Source organism: Oncorhynchus mykiss, chromosome 8 (assembly GCF_057628025.1).
Source record: "Oncorhynchus mykiss isolate SJ-2025 chromosome 8, ASM5762802v1, whole genome shotgun sequence".
Taxonomy (NCBI): Eukaryota; Metazoa; Chordata; class Actinopteri; order Salmoniformes; family Salmonidae; genus Oncorhynchus; species Oncorhynchus mykiss.
Window position 1 is genome coordinate 16,290,001 of NC_143029.1, and position 16,180 is coordinate 16,306,180.

A 16,180-nucleotide genomic window follows, 5' to 3' on the forward strand; every position below is an offset into this window, starting at 1 on the left:
CAAAAATGTATAACTATTTTTACTAGAAAGGTGAGATTTTAATATTTCTGGCGGTGTAAGCATTACTAGGTATTGTTTATGGCCCTCTCATGATAAATAATTACTTTTGGGTATGTCTATTTAGGCGTAAATCTACATTATAGCCCATATGGCTCTGGTCAAAAGTAGTGCACTCTGGAGGGAACTGGGTGCCATTTGGAACACACACAGAAGTAACAGAGTTCTTCACTAACACTTTCCCAATGATGTCAGTTTGTAAATGTTTGGTGTTAGATAGTGTCACCTCTTTGAGCTCTCCGTCATCTGGCTTGTAGGTGATGATGTACTTGAGGACTTTCCCCGGGGAGGCGTCCCATCTGAGCTTCATGGTGCTATGGGTGACAGCAGTGATATGCAGCTTACCCGATAGTGGCAAGGGTACTGGGGAAGAAGAATGACAGAGAAAGGGAAAGAGAGGGAGAAAGGAGAGTGTGAGAGGGGGGCAGGGGAATGAAAGTGAGTGGGTCTTATAACCATTGGTGTTGTGAGGGAAAACAGTTTTAGAGAGGGAGAGAAAGAGGGAGAGAAAGAGAGAGAGAATGAGAGAGTGACAGAGAGTGAGATAAAGAGAGAGAGAGAGCGAGAGACAGAGACAGAAAGAGAGGGGGAGTGTAGAGACATCCTCAACCACAGTTACCACCTAACTACTAGTGTAGACATCCTCAACCACAGTTACCACCTAACTACTAGTGTAGATACATCCTCAACCACAGTTACCACCTAACTACTAGTGTAGACATCCTCAACCACAGTTACCACCTAACTACTAGTGTAGACATCCTCAACCACAGTTACCACCTAACTACTAGTGTAGACATCCTCAACCACAGTTACCACCTAACTACTAGTGTGGAGACATCCTCAACCACAGTTATCACCTAACTACTAGTGTAGACATCCTCAACCACAATTACCACCTAACTACTAGTGTAGACATCCTCAACCACAGTTACCACCTAACTACTAGTGTAGAGCCATCCTCAACCACAGTTACCACCTAACTACTAGTGTAGAGACATCCTCAACCACAGTTACCACCTAACTACTAGTGTAGACATCCTCAACCACAGTTACCACCTAACTACTAGTGTAGAGACATCCTCAACCACAGTTACCACCTAACTACTAGGGTAGACATCCTCAACCACAGTTACCCCCTAACTACTAGTGTAGAGACATCCTCAACCACAGTTACCACCTAACTACTAGTGTAGACATCCTCAACCACAGTTACCACCTAACTACTAGTGTAGACATCCTCAACCACAGTTACCACCTAACTACTAGTGTAGAGACATCCTCAACCACAGTTACCACCTAACTACTAGTGTAGACATCCTCAACCACAGTTACCACCTAACTACTAGTGTAGACATCCTCAACCACAGTTACCACCTAACTACTAGTGTAGAGACATCCTCAACCACAGTTACCACCTAACTACTAGTGTAGACATCCTCAACCACAATTACCACCTAACTACTAGTGTAGAGCCATCCTCAACCACAGTTACCACCTAACTACTAGTGTAGAGACATCCTCAACCACAGTTACCACCTAACTACTAGTGTAGACATCCTCAACCACAGTTACCACCTAACTACTAGTGTAGACATCCTCAACCACAGTTACCACCTAACTACTAGTGTAGACATCCTCAACCACAGTTACCACCTAACTACTAGTGTAGAGACATCCTCAACCACAGTTACCACCTAACTACTAGGGTAGACATCCTCAACCAAAGTTACCACCTAACTACTAGTGTAGACATCCTCAACCACAGTTACCACCTAACTACTAGGGTAGACATCCTCAACCACAGTTACCACCTAACTACTAGTGTAGACATCCTCAACCACAGTTACCACCTAACTACTAGTGTAGACATCCTCAACCACAGTTACCACCTAACTACTAGTGTAGACATCCTCAACCACAGTTACCACCTAACTACTAGTGTAGAGCCATCCTCAACCACAGTTAACACCTAACTACTAGGGTAGACATCATCAACCAAAGTTACCACCTAACTACTAGTGTAGACATCCTCAACCACAGTTACCACCTAACTACTAGGGTAGACATCCTCAACCACAGTTACCACCTAACTACTAGGGTAGACATCCTCAACCACAGTTACCACCTAACTACTAGTGTAGACATCCTCAACCACAGTTACCACCTAACTACTCGTGTAGACATCCTCAACCACAGTTACCACCTAACTACTAGGGTAGACATCCTCAACCACAGTTACCACCTAACTACTAGTGTAGAGACATCCTCAACCACAGTTACCACCTAACTACTAGTGTAGACATCCTCAACCACAGTTACCACCTAACTACTAGTCTACGGACCTCCACAACACAACCCAGCCACCCACATCACATCCAGCCTCTGTGTTTATGACAGAAGCATGATGATCCTACTCACAGTGCTTGTTTAAAATGACAAATAAAGGAAACCACAAGTGAACTAACACTACAGTGGTGGTGTCTAAGTTGCGGCCTACAAAACAATAACAATGCTTTATGACAGTGAGAAATATCTTATAACGTCCACCATAAAAATCTAAGCCCTGTGTACTTAACCATCATGTGGAATTATGTCAGTTTTCTTAAGACACTCTTAATGAAGCCAAGAAGGAGAGGATTATGGTTATTCTCCCCATAAGGAACCTAAACTTCTGCATTTTCCAATGGGAAACCCTATGGGAACTTGTTGTTGTTTAACACTTTACTGCCACCAATCAGACCCAATATATCCCTGGTTGTGTAAATGACCTTGTTTAATAGGCCTACAAGAGCAATATAAACAAGTTCCATCCCTGTCTAACCCATTTAAAACAGCTCAATGAGCATGGATTGGCAGGGGATGTTGTTTATTTCAGCATTGTGTACCGTAATGAAACAGATGCGCTCCCACAAGAGTGGAAGTCATCAGAGCTGCTATCTCCACATTAAAGTTTCCTTTTAACCATCTCTGTACCCCTGAGAGCAACCGAATAGCATCGTTGTGAAACTCATCTCAGTACACTTCCTGTCTATCACTGTAGCTCTTCTTACATAATTCGACATCCAAATAAGGATATTGGATTGGCTGAACCTGGACACCTTTATAGGAGGTGACTTCAAGGTTTACTCTGGGTAATTGGGATGAGGTTGTGTGAGGAAACTGACGAAGAGGAAGACAAACAGAAAGGAGAAGAGGAGAGGAGGCGAGGGAGCAGAACAGCTGCAACGCTTACAGGTGGTTTCAGTGCCCTTCAGCGGCTCTGCGCTGGTCTCTTCTCCAGTCACGGAGAAAACGTTGACCACGTACTCGGTCAGAGGTGTCAGCTTGGTCAGGACCACAGTGGTGACCGTCCCATCGACAATTATCTAAAGAGACAGAAAAGGGCATGGTCGTTACGCAGGAAACCCCAAGCTCAAAATCCAAGTACTTTAAACAGGAGGTAGACCAGAAGATAGACGGTGACCTCAAGTCACCCCTCTGTACTGCTGTCTGCCAAGGAGTTTCAAATTTGTCATGGGATAATATTGTAATTACAGCAGGTCCAAATAAAATGTTCCTAATACGGCACACGTTTAGGAAACTCAAAACAAAGCTGACATCTTCTAGAACACGTACTCTCGCTTCTATGTTTCAGAGGGATATCCAAAAGAAAGGACCACATATCAGCAAATTGAAAGCGAAATCTGATTTATTTGTGTGAATAAGTGTTTAGGGTTCCAATGCAAGCAATAAAGATGGAGAATGGTTGGAAGGCCAGGATTCTCATTCCAGCAGGAGGAGTTATGCAACAAGTCTAAACTAACTGGGTCTGGTCTAAGGTTTTTGTCCGGCCAAAACTGGACAACACTGGGCCAAGGTTGGGGCCTGGTGGAAAGTCTTTGGTCTTGCTTTCAGACAGGGCTCACTAGAACCACCCATACCCTGACCAGGGCCAATGAAAATACAATGCACGGAATAGACCCAGTCCTGTATTTATGAGGACATAAGTGACAGAAGGCTATAATAAGTGTAACTGAAAGCAGGTCTGCCTCAGCCACTGTAGTCCACTTCTCAATGCTGAGAAGAGCGCCAGATAACTTGAGCTTAATCTGAATGAATCAGATCCACAAGAAATGGATCGAAGATGGGAACTAGGTGGATTTAAGCAACATTTTTACACTGGATACACTTGATAACTGTGAAATCTCCAGCGAGGCTGCATATAGGGCAGTTCCTACACCAGAAACTCCTGGATAAACAGGCTAAAATTAGACCGTTGCCATAGTAACCAGATCACCTCATGGCAAGATGAACCATGGAGGTCTGAGAAAGGAATTCAGACCAAAAGGAATCATTCAGCCAATTCTCTGTCAAATCCAAACCAGGTGTGACGATGAATAGCTGATGCTCTTAAAATGCTATGACCTTGAAGAGGTGAGGTGATTGAGTTGTGGGGAGGTACAGTACTATAGGCTATAGGATACCTGTTCAGTGATTCCTCCCGCCACGGACATGTATTCGATGCGATACTTTTCCACTGGACCTTCGGGCCCTGTCCAGGTGGCACGGAACGAGTGGTGGGTCACCTCAGAAGTCACTAGGTTAGTAGGCGGCTCCATGCCTCCTCCTGGTCGAAGAGCAGAGGGAATGTGAGCCGACACGTCAAATATTTCACACACTCAATTCTCCAACCACAAATATGTCCCTTTCACCTCAGCCTCACCGACACAGGGCTGTTAGGGCAGTTTATATAGCAAGTTGACATTTATTGTCATGAATCTTGCCTTGGAGGCAGAACCGAGCAATTTCCGGTAGCTGGGCCAGCTGCAAAATCAAAATTGTCTATATCGTAAAAATTAATGAAAACAAACATTTGCTTTTTGGTCTTAATTTAAGTTTAGGGTTAGGCATTAGGGTTGGCAGGGTGGCTAAGTTTAGGGTTAAGGTTAGGTTCAAAATCAGATTTTATGACAAGATATATTACAATAAATGCGAACCTGCATTTCTATATTTCACCATTTAAAAAAAATAATTTTTTGTGAAAAAGTTTCCATCCCCATGGAGTAAATCACTATTTTGTCTCCTCATAAATTTGAATGAAGGACAAGAGTGTGTCCAAAAAACGAAAGTTTCCATCAACTGGTTGGACCTTATCTAACTTAAGTCAATAAACTAAATGTATCAAGTGTGTTCGGCAAACTAGTGACAGTTTCGAGGCAATATCCACACGTGTTGGCATTTGTTCTGTCTTTTCATTGGCTCATCTCATAAATCATGCTGTTCTTATTGCTATTCTCCACCTGCTATGCTAATCCATGTATTCAACTGATGGGAGATATCAGTACAGCTTTTTTCTGGCTTAGAGGTTAAATGGCTTTTTAATGCATTTTCCTTGCCATCTGATGCTGTCTTAGATTAGAAATACCACTAAACCCCTAAATGCTGTACCAAGTACAATACCCAGCGTACAAAGAACTAGCTTACTGTGATTTGAATGAGAGAGAGAGAGAGAGAGAGAGAGAGAGAGAGAGAGAGAGAGAGAGAGAGAGATAGATAGATAGATAAAGGCTTACCTGGACCCTTCACACTGTTACAGAGGTTGATGGTGAGCTCATCCACTATATCCAGCAGAAAGGAGAAGTCATTCACATTGTACATGTGAATCTCATCTGGGTCTGAGGCAATGGACCTCAACTCATTCTCATCAGCGTTCTTCACACCTAGAAACCACATAACATCACAATATTTACTTCTGTTGAGATCATGACAAAATAAACTCAACTGTCTTTTGTTTATGATACAATCACAACACAAAAATCTGTTTATTATAAAATGTCTATTTTCATTGTCCCCCACAATGAAATTGATGAGAGGACTGTGGATCTGTCTCTGTCCATTAGTAAGTGCATACATTTGCACGTTCATCACACGCAATATCTCAGACACCACTAGCCAATTTTGACAAAACATAGGTGAATGATGCGTCTTGCCATAGTGATCTGGCATTTACAAAATTACACCGATTGGCCAGATGGTGGCGCTATAACAAGCGATCGAAAATGCTAACTCTGAAAGGTAACGCCCCTCACCCCATTAGACCTGTCATGAAATTCCGTACATAGGTCCCTCTCCCCTAAGGTCCGCCATGATGGAATTGCAGGCATTTAACATTTTGTGAAAAACACTTCAAACGCTCCTCCTCTAGCACCGTATGATCGATCTGCACGAAACTGTCAACGTAATAATGTTCAGACCACTACCTAAAACAACATGGCCGCTATTGACCAATAAACATTCATGTGGTTGGGATCTGGCACATTAATGCATATAAATCAGTCAAGGAAATTCATATTGTAACAAAATTCAGTACATATGTTGCAAACACTGTCAAGACTTAACCTATGCAAGAACATTCATATCGACCACACAATGGCGTCATAATACGCACATGTTTATATCTCTTGATCTGTTTGAGTGCTGAAATTTGGCACACATAGGGATATGTTTACCCACACAATATCTCAGACACCACTGGCTCAATTTATTTTTAACTTACATTTTTATTATCCTTTATTTAACTAGGCAAGTCAGTTAAGAATAAATTCTTACTTTTAATGACGGCCTAGGAACAGTGGGTTAACTGCCTTGTTCAGGGGCAGAACACCAGATTTTTACCTTGTCGCTCAGGGATTTGATCTAGCAACCTTTCGGTTACTAGTCCAACGCTCTAACCACTAGGCTACCTGCTTCGGTGAATGGGTGAATGATGAATGATGCAGCTTACCATAGAGATCCGGAATTTACAAAATTACACTGATTGGCCCAAGGGGGGCACTATAGTAATCAATTTAGTCACACACAATATCTCAGAAACCACTGGCCCGATTTTAATTAAATATGGGTGAATTATGCGACTTGCAAAATTACACTGATTGGCCGAAAGGGGGGCGCTGCATCATTCTTGACGGATGATAAGTTTACTGTTGCCTTGTTTGACATGGTCACAAACTTTGATGGTTAACTGAAACATGCAATGTTGTTCGGTTATACACTAGGAGGGTCACTCACCGATGGCGTAGAGCTCGATGTTTTCGTCCCTCAGCACCTGGGAGTTGGTGATAATCTCATCCTGCGACTTGCCGTCAGTGATGAGCACACCGATCTTGCGTGAGTCTTTACGCAGTCCCACGTTGGGCTTGAAGTTGTTCTGGAGGATGTAGTTCAAGGCCATACCTACAGAGACATTAGAGAAAGTTGACTTCAGTTACAGATGCACTCCAGGATCTTAAGCACAACAAATCCACAAAATATAGTCCTAATTGGATTCGTAACATATCATACGAATCGCAAAAACAAAAAGGACGTAACATATCATACGCAATGGATGACGTAGTACTACTGGCTGAAATTAGACAAAAGTTTGAGAGTGCATCTTTAAGTTAAAAAGATGACAGTTTGCAGTTGGCCCTTTATTTCATGATATGTCACCTGTCATGGTGTTTCCCCCTTTGTAGGGCAGGTCAGCCACAGCTTTGAGCAGCCCGTCACGGGTTGGGTGGGCATTCAGATGCCACTCAGTCTTGGGGTCTCCACTGTACTGAACCATACCTGGAGAGAACAAATACAACCACAGTATGACACCAGCGTGATTGATCAGAATCCAATATGCATTTCCATTTCCAGTACCAAGTCCAGACCCAACTTAAATAGAATGGGCTGGGTGATAAACCTATGCCACATTACACATCACCAATGGGATTTGATCAAAAGAAAGATTACCGATCATGACTCTCTCAGGGCTGATGTCAAATACACCAACAATGCGAGCGATGAAGGCTCGGATGGTTTTGAAGTTGAGACGGCCAATACTCCAAGAGCCATCGACCAGCAGGATGATGTCAGCCTTGGCCTGGCTCTTACACTTGGCCTCTGTAAGGAGTGGAGGAGAGGGCCGTGAGAGGGAGTCCTGATACCATGGACACCCCTCGGATGTGTACAGTCCATGTAGTGTGATAAATGAGAGGATGTGTGTCAGAAGGGGCGAGAAGAGTGCCAAAGAACAACAGAATAATATAAACACTTTCAGACAGACATGCACAAACAAAATATGCACACCAAACACAGAGATGAACAACAAGCAGAAAGACATCACCAAAATCCCAATAACACACTAACATTGAACGTTTTTATCTACAATAAACATGTTTTGCTACAACTCGTTTGGCAGCAGTATGTTTCTCTTCTCTTGAAGATGGGATGAACTCTTGTTTTCCCCTTGGGTCTTGTTCTTTTTTGTCTTCTTCTGGTCTTTTTCTTCTTCTGTTTTCAGTCCTGTTGTACATCCTCAAGGCCTTTTCGTGGCCTGCAGCCTTCTTGATGTACTGTATGTGGGGCAGTCATTGGGTTTGTCCCCTGCCCTGAACAACTAGACCGACCCTGCTGACAGATGATATACGACAGACTCCTCTTTCCCAGAGTTACTGCAAATTCCTGCTGTGCTCGCTATTTGCTACACCAGACACCTGTGGGGGTGAAAGGGGGTTGATGCTTGCTCGTCCTGCAGCCGAGCAAAAAGACCCTGTGAATTGAAAAAAGGTTAGAAGAGAAAACAATTATTTACCCACTTTTCTTTATTGAAACATGGAAAAATAGATGCTTAACGACGTGTGGGGGATCGCCCCTTGTAAAATGTATATCTGATTATATAATGGACCAGTGTGTTTGAGTTATAACACTAGTAAACAAGCACTTTTCCGTAAGCTTAATGTACACTACTGGTCAAAAGTTTCAGAACACCTACTCATTTAAGGGTTTTTCTTTATTTCTACTATTCTACATGTAGAATAATAGGGAAGACATCAAAACTATGAAATAACACATATGTAATCATGTAGTAACCAAAAAAGTGTTAAATAAATCTAAATATATGTTATATTTGAGATACTTCAAATAGAAACCCTTTGCCTTGATGACAGCTTTGCACACTCTTGGCATTCTCTCAACCAGCTTCATGAGGTAGTCACCTGGAATGCATTTCAATTAACAGGAGTGCCTTTTAAAAAGCTAATTTGTGGAATTTCTTTCCTTCTTAATGTGTTTGAGCCAATCAGTTGTGATGTGACAAGGTAGGGGGGTATACAGAAGATAGCCCTATTTGGTAAAAGACCAAGTCCATATTATGTCAAGAACAGCTCAAATAACCAAGAAACAGTCCATACTTGAAGACATGAAGGTCAGTCAATACGGAACATATCAAGAACTTTGAGCGTTTCTTCAAGTGAAGTCCGCAAAAACCATCAAGCGCAATGATGAAACTAGCTCGCATGATGACCGCCAGAGTTACCTCAGCTGCAGAGGAAAAGTTTATTAGAGTTACCAGCGTCAGAAATTGTAGCCCAAATAAATGCTTCACAGAGTTCAAGTAACAGACACATCTTAACATCAATTGTTCAGAGGAGACTGCGTGAATCAGGCCTTCGTGGTCGAATTGCTGCAAAGAAACCACTACTAAAGGACACCAATAAGAAGAAGAGACTTGATTAGGCCAAGAAACACAAGCAATGGGCCTGGTTGGCCCTGTCCGGGGTATAGTCAGATGGGGCCACAGTGTCTTCTGACCCGTCCTGTCTCAGCCTCCAGTAATTATGCTACAATAGTTTATGTGTAGGGGGGCTAGGGTCAGTCTGTGATATCTGGAGTACTTCTCCTGTCTTATCCGGTGTCCTGTGTGAATTTAAGTATGCTCCTTTTAATTCTCTCTCTTTCTATTTCTCTTTCTCTTCTCTCGGAGGACCTGAGCCCTAGGACCATGCCTCAGGATTACCTGGCCTGATGATTCCTTGCTGTCCCTTGTCCAACTGGTCGTGCTGCTGCTCCAGTTTCAACTGTTTGACCTGCGGCTATAGAACCCTGCACTGTTCACCGGACGTGCTACCTTGTCCCGGACCTGCTGTTTTTGACTCTCTCTCTCTACCGCTCCTGCTGTCTCTAACTCTGAATGCTCGGCTATGAAAAGCCAACTGACATTTACTCCTGTTGCACCCTCTACAACCACTGTGATTATTATTTGACCCTGCTGGTCATCTTTGAACGTTTTAACATCTTGGCCATGTTGTGTTATAATCTCCACCCGGCACAGCCACAAGAGGACTGGCCACCCCTCAGAGCCTGGTTCCTCTCTAGGTTTCTTCCTAGGTTCCTGCCTTTATAGGGAGTTTTTCCTAGCCACCGTGCTTCTACATCTGCATTGCTTGCTGATTGGGGTTTTAGGCTGGGTTTATGTAGACTTTGTGACATCAGTTGATGTAAAAAGGGCTTTATAATTACATTTGATTGAATGGACATTAGACCGGTGGAAGTTTGTCCTTTGCTCTGGAGGCCAAATTAGAGATTTTTGGTTCCAACCGCTGTGTCTTTGTGAGACGCGGTGTGGGTGAACGGATGATCTCCACATGTTTATTTCCCAGTGTAAAGCATAGAGGATGAGGTGTTATAGTGTGGAGGTTCTTTGCTGGTGACACTGTCTGTGATTTATTTACAATTCAAGGCACACTTAACCAGCATGGCTACCACAGCATTCTGCAGCGATACACCATCCCATCTGGTTTGCGCTTAGTGGGACTATGACCCAACACACTTCCAGGCTGTGTAAGGGCTATTTTACCAAGAAGGAGAGAGATGGAGTGCTGCATCAGATGACCTGGCTTCCACAATCCCCCGACCTCAACCAAATTCAGATGGTTTGAGATGAGTCAGACCGTAGAGTGAAGGAAAAGCAGCCAACAAGTGCTCAGTATATGTTGGAACTCCTTCAAGACTGTTGGAAAATTATTCCAGTTGAAGCTGGTTGAGAGCATGCCTAGAGTGTGCAACGCTGTCATCAAGGCAAAGTGTGGCTATTTGAAGAATCTCAAATATAAAATCCACGTTTAGAATTTTTCTGGTTACTATATGTGCTATTTCTTAATGTTGATGTCTTCACTATTATTTTACAATGTAGAAAATAATAAAAAATAAAGAAAAACCCTTGAATGAGAAGGTGTTCTAAGACTTTGGACCGGTAGTGTAAGTCTCAGAGACATTCATCAACAAAACCACATGTCATCAACTGAGACAGTGTACACTGTCTGAGAGGCATCTGATAAAAAACAGATGACACTGACTTTGTTGTTTAGAATGCATCACAGGATACAGTGTCACATTAAGCAAATACATAAAGCAAATAGATTCATCTATCTATGTTGACTGGCTAGTATGTGGTCATTTAAAGGAGTGATTCATTCTGTAGTCTGTTTATAATGTCATCCAGTGGTGTAAAGTACTTAAGTAAAAATATTTAAGTGGTTTTTGGGGGGTATCTGTACTTCACTATTTATATGTTCTACGACTTTTACTTTTACTTCACTACATTCCTAAATAAAATAATGTACTTTTTACTCCATCCATTTTCCCTGACACATTCCATTTTCAATGCTTAGCAGGACAGGAAAATGTTCCAATTCACACACTTATCAAGAGAACATCCCTGGACATCCCTACTGCCTCTGATCTGGCAGACTCACTAAACACAAATGCTTTGTTTGAGTGTTGGAGTGTACCCCCATCCATCAGAAAATTGTTAAAAAATCAAAAAAATTGTTCGGCCTGGTTTGCTTAATATAAGGAATATACTTATATTTTATTTTTGTATATTTTAGCAATTACATTTACTTTTGATAATAAAGTATATTTAAAACCAAATACATTTAGACTTTTAATCAAGTAGTATTTTACTGGGCCACTTTTACTAGAGTCATTTTCTATTAATGTATCTTTACTTTTACTCAAGTATGACAATTGGATACTTTTTCCACCACTGGTTTCATCCTAGTTCTAATTGGCTCTACCACATACAGTCACTATGGATACATATATACAGTACCACGAGGGCTATTCCACCCTCTGAGCCAGGGAGAAAAAAAGAATAATTCCACCCTATAACCACACTAGCTTGGTCATTATTAAATTCTAGGGCCAAGCTACTGCAGTAGTTTTAGTGTCAGCGGTGAACGCCCATGGTGTGTGCGTGTGCGTGTGCGTGTGCGTCCAAGGTCTGGTCTGGGTGCATGGTGGACTGGAACATCCCTTGCTCTGCTCCGACTGGTGCGGTGGGCAGTCTGTTACTGTGTGTCAGTGTGTCTGCTCCCCATTACTGACACTAATTTATGCCCAGGGTCACCAGCTTTCTCTCTGGGGTCTTATATGAGAAACATAACATTTTCCTAGCCGCATGCAGTTTTGTTCCACGGCAGCCCGGTTGGCACTGCGTAATCTCCTGGTTGTAAAACATCTCTAATTGCAAGCAGAGAAACTTTTTTCCATTATACTAACTTTTTATGCGATGTAAAAATGGGAAATATTAACTTTTGCATGTCAAGAAGTATTAGGGATGAAACAATATGGCTGCTGGGCCAAATGGGCACGGTGATGAGAAATATCAGCAACGTAATAGGTTTGGCATGTTGAACGTTTGTGGGTGGGGGGGTGTAACCTGAATAATCCTTCACTGGCACTGGAGCAAGAAAAAGGAGGTCAAAACACCCGTAGTTAATCATGAAAATATCAATGTCCCACTTATCAATACACCCCATCACAGTCTTAACATGATATGAGGCAGAAAAGCCCATTAAAGCCAAACAGCTATAAATGATTAGTACTCATTATAATCAATGGATGTATAATGTGGTGTGTTATTCTAATGGTTGTGATGTTGATTAGTTTAGACAAACACATAATTCACTAGTGGGATAATTAGTACCATGTCTCTCACAGTGGGAAGACCCCTCCTCTGCTCTAATGGGGGTGGGAGCAGAGGTGGGGGCTGTGGCTGGGACGCTGTGTGTCTGTGGTTTGGTCCGTGTGTCTATCGGAGTGGCTGTTCTGTGGCTGTTCTATGGCTGCATCCCATATGGCCCCCTATTCCCTGATCTCGATATAGTCCTCTGCTCTGGTCAAAAGTAGTGCACTATGTGGGGAGTAGGGTGTCATTTGGGATCGAGCCTAAGTCTGGACATATGTGTATTATAGTCAGTTATGTTATGGTATTGTAAGGTTTTACCGTTCCAAGATTCCAATGGCACATCGGGGGCGTCGGAGAGGGTAGTCTTCTCCTCTCCAGCCAGTGCTGCAGAGTGGCCTCCATCAAACATTCCAAACACAGTCACAGAGTACTTTGTTCCGGCCCTGATGAGATGGAGAGATGAGATTTAAAGTTACTTTTATCCTCACAATGTCCTATGTAACCGTCTAAGAATGGCAGATCAACTTTCTGTCTGAAGATAGAACTTCCTGTGTCTCACCTGAGCTCCTCAAGCACCACAGTGTTGTCATAGGGCCCAACCAGCAGCTCTCCCAGGTCGATATCATTGCCACTGGGGTGGAAGGTGACCTTGTAGCCACGAACATCTCCTGGAGCTGGGTCCCAGGAGACTCTGAAACTGTTCTTGCCGGGCTCTGAGGTCTGTAGGTTTCTGGGAGCTTTGTAAGGTGACACTACAAGACGACAGACAAATAGGAAAATCAGTTCAAATTCATGGGAGCAAAGTAATAACGTAATAACTTCAACTTTGGCAACACTAGTCTTTTTTCATTGAGATCAGCCAACACACATTCCAGTCAGTTTCTCATTAGTCCATAATACAAGTCTTAAGTCCTAGCCTACATCCAAAATTGCACCTTATTTCCTTTATAGTACACTACTATTTACCAGGGCCCATAGGGCTCTGGTCAAAAGTAGTGCACTATACAGGGAGTTCCAGTGTCTTAGAACCCAATGGTATGCCATGTGTTAGTGGTATGCTCTCTGTATTAACCAAGTGTCTGAGGTTTTGTTAGTGAAAAGATACCTTCTCCACCTACAATACTCCCATAGCGTGTCCTACTGTGTCTCATATCATGGGGTTGAATTATGCACCAACGTACGTGTCGTTCCTACTCCTTGCCTTGCTTTTCCTTCTCCCCGCTTGTAAATGGGGTGCACCTTGATGCCATAGGTGGTCATGGGCGTCAGGCGCTTCAGCACGGTGGAGGTGGAGGTGCCGGGAACCCTAGCGACCATCTCTTTGCCCCCAGCGGTGGGCGTGTAGGTCACTCTGTAGTTGATGACTTTACCCGGCGCGGCCATCCACTTTACCTTCATGCTTCGCTCAGTCTCGTCGGACACAGTAAGTGCCTCAGCAGCAGCAGACACTAAGGACAGAGAGGAGGGCAATATTTCATAAAACATCTACCCTTCGATACGTAGCGAGGATGCTGAGAAAAACGATCTAAAAGAGAGTTAGGCTCTTATCCCCAAATCTGGTCATCTTAACTTTCCCTTTTCCCATTCTGAATAGAGCTAAGCTCCATGTACTATATTGTCAAAAGGTCTGATTGTTCCACTATTTCTGCAAACAGACTAGTCAAACCAAAGTCAATCCTTCCAAACACTTAATGATCCCAGGAAAGAATGTCAGACTGATATTGGCCTCCAACTTCTCAATGTGTTGCTTGACCTGAATGGACCTGTGACACTGTTACTGGAGATCCATTGGTTCCGCTGTGCGAACGTAGCGAGGTAAGCACAGATTTGAAAGAGGCGAGGCCTCCCGAGGATCTCTCAAGAATGTATTCTGTTCAAAATGTGGTTGACTTGGCCTGCCAGAGTCAATAAACGAAATGGCTTTCCATATCTACATGTCTAATCAAACCATCACTCTGGTTCCTCAAGATTTTGAGGAAATTTCCATCAATATGATTTCCCATGTGTGCATGAGTAGGATAGGAGGATGTGTGGTCAATTTGAGCCTGTCTTAAATTCTGCTCCCATGCACCCTAACAGGCAGCATACAGGACATATTACGCCATGGGCTGCACACATGCATTATAAAAATTTAAAACATCCCCTCCACAAAAGTGACGTTATCTTAGATTTTAGAACACATAATGCATCATAACTGTCACCACCCCCAGTTTTCCACTGCAGACCACAGCTTAAAAGGGAGTCTTAGAAATGGCCTTTTTCCACAATACCCGACACCAAGATAAAAGGGTTTCATAGAGTGACGATGATGAACACTTGGATGGGAGTTTTTCATTTTTTAGAAGTTTTTTCCTTTGGCACTGGTATACCATAGTGCTATTGCATGAAAATTGATGTGATGGCCTGAAGAGAGTTTCAAACTGTTCTACAGATCTACAAAACCATTCAAGTACACCTCCAAACCTCAGCAACTAACAACACCACTTCAGTGATATTGTTAATCCCTAGCAGTGATGAGACATCCCAAATAACACCCTATTCCCTACTTAGTGCACTACTTTCAACCAGATACATGTGGGTCTTAGTCAAAAGTAGTAGGAATAGGGTTCCATTTGGGACACACACATTGTGTCCATCTCTGAAATCTAACACATAGGTTTCCCTGCCAGACTAAGTCAGTGGCACAGATCAAGAAGAAAGGAAGCAGGAAGTTGAGCCAGCACTTTCCCAAGGATTCTGAGGGGTTGGGCGAGCAGAGTTGGAGAGTGTACTGATCGGTCTTCAGCATAAAATGACGAGGCAGATGCTGGCTAACCAAGGAAGTAATCAGATTACGCTTGTCATTTTGAGTAATCCTGTGGATTACATTACGAACAGAGGATGACGTGTAATAAACAGTAGTACCATCAGTGGTCTCCTGTCCAGTCAGCGGGCTTCCATCTCCTCTGCCATAGGAGGCCAGGACAGACACCTGGTAGAGGGTCTCAGGGGTAAGGCCCTCCAGCACGGTGTTGGTGACGTCTCCAGGGACCATCTTCTCCCCTGACTCGTCACTGTACATGGACTTCCAGCGGATGCTGTACATCTTCACGTTCCCAAGGGCAGCCGTCCAAGACGCAGCGAAACTGGTGTCCGTCACGTCGCTGGTGACAAGGTCCCTGGGGGAGCCCAGTTCTGAAACAAACATGGAGGAAAACATTTGATTTCTGGGTAAGAATTTGGGAGAGGATACAGAATACAGTGATTGGTTGCTGATAATCAATCAACGTGCCAACACACTATCTGGATCAACACTGCTCAGTAAAGGAAAAGAATGCGTTCAACACTAAATCGTCTTGTGTAAACAAGTAAAAAGGGTACTCA

At 43.1% G+C, this 16,180-nt stretch overlaps 1 protein-coding gene across 8 annotated transcripts in view; it reads right to left on the reverse strand.

Moving 5' to 3' along the window:
- The window catches only part of LOC110529470 (collagen alpha-1(XII) chain), a 102,038-nt gene that overhangs the window by 55,784 nt on the left and 30,074 nt on the right, over positions 1 to 16,180 (reverse strand). For 6 of the 8 annotated variants that reach the window (XM_090242650.1, XM_090242648.1, XM_036984857.2 and 3 more), the window contains exons 14-24: positions 15,722 to 15,991; positions 13,999 to 14,265; positions 13,377 to 13,569; positions 13,136 to 13,260; positions 7,819 to 7,968; positions 7,528 to 7,647; positions 7,108 to 7,272; positions 5,613 to 5,759; positions 4,524 to 4,666; positions 3,293 to 3,425; positions 284 to 420 (exon numbers count right to left, since the gene is read on the reverse strand). In XM_090242650.1, the coding sequence (XP_090098776.1) occupies positions 284 to 420; positions 3,293 to 3,425; positions 4,524 to 4,666; positions 5,613 to 5,759; positions 7,108 to 7,272; positions 7,528 to 7,647; positions 7,819 to 7,968; positions 13,136 to 13,260; positions 13,377 to 13,569; positions 13,999 to 14,265; positions 15,722 to 15,991 (1,850 nt within the window). The remainder of the gene's footprint in view (positions 1 to 283; positions 421 to 3,292; positions 3,426 to 4,523; positions 4,667 to 5,612; positions 5,760 to 7,107; positions 7,273 to 7,527; positions 7,648 to 7,818; positions 7,969 to 13,135; positions 13,261 to 13,376; positions 13,570 to 13,998; positions 14,266 to 15,721; positions 15,992 to 16,180) is intronic. The other 2 variants (XM_090242651.1, XM_090242653.1) reach the window with 1 other exon arrangement.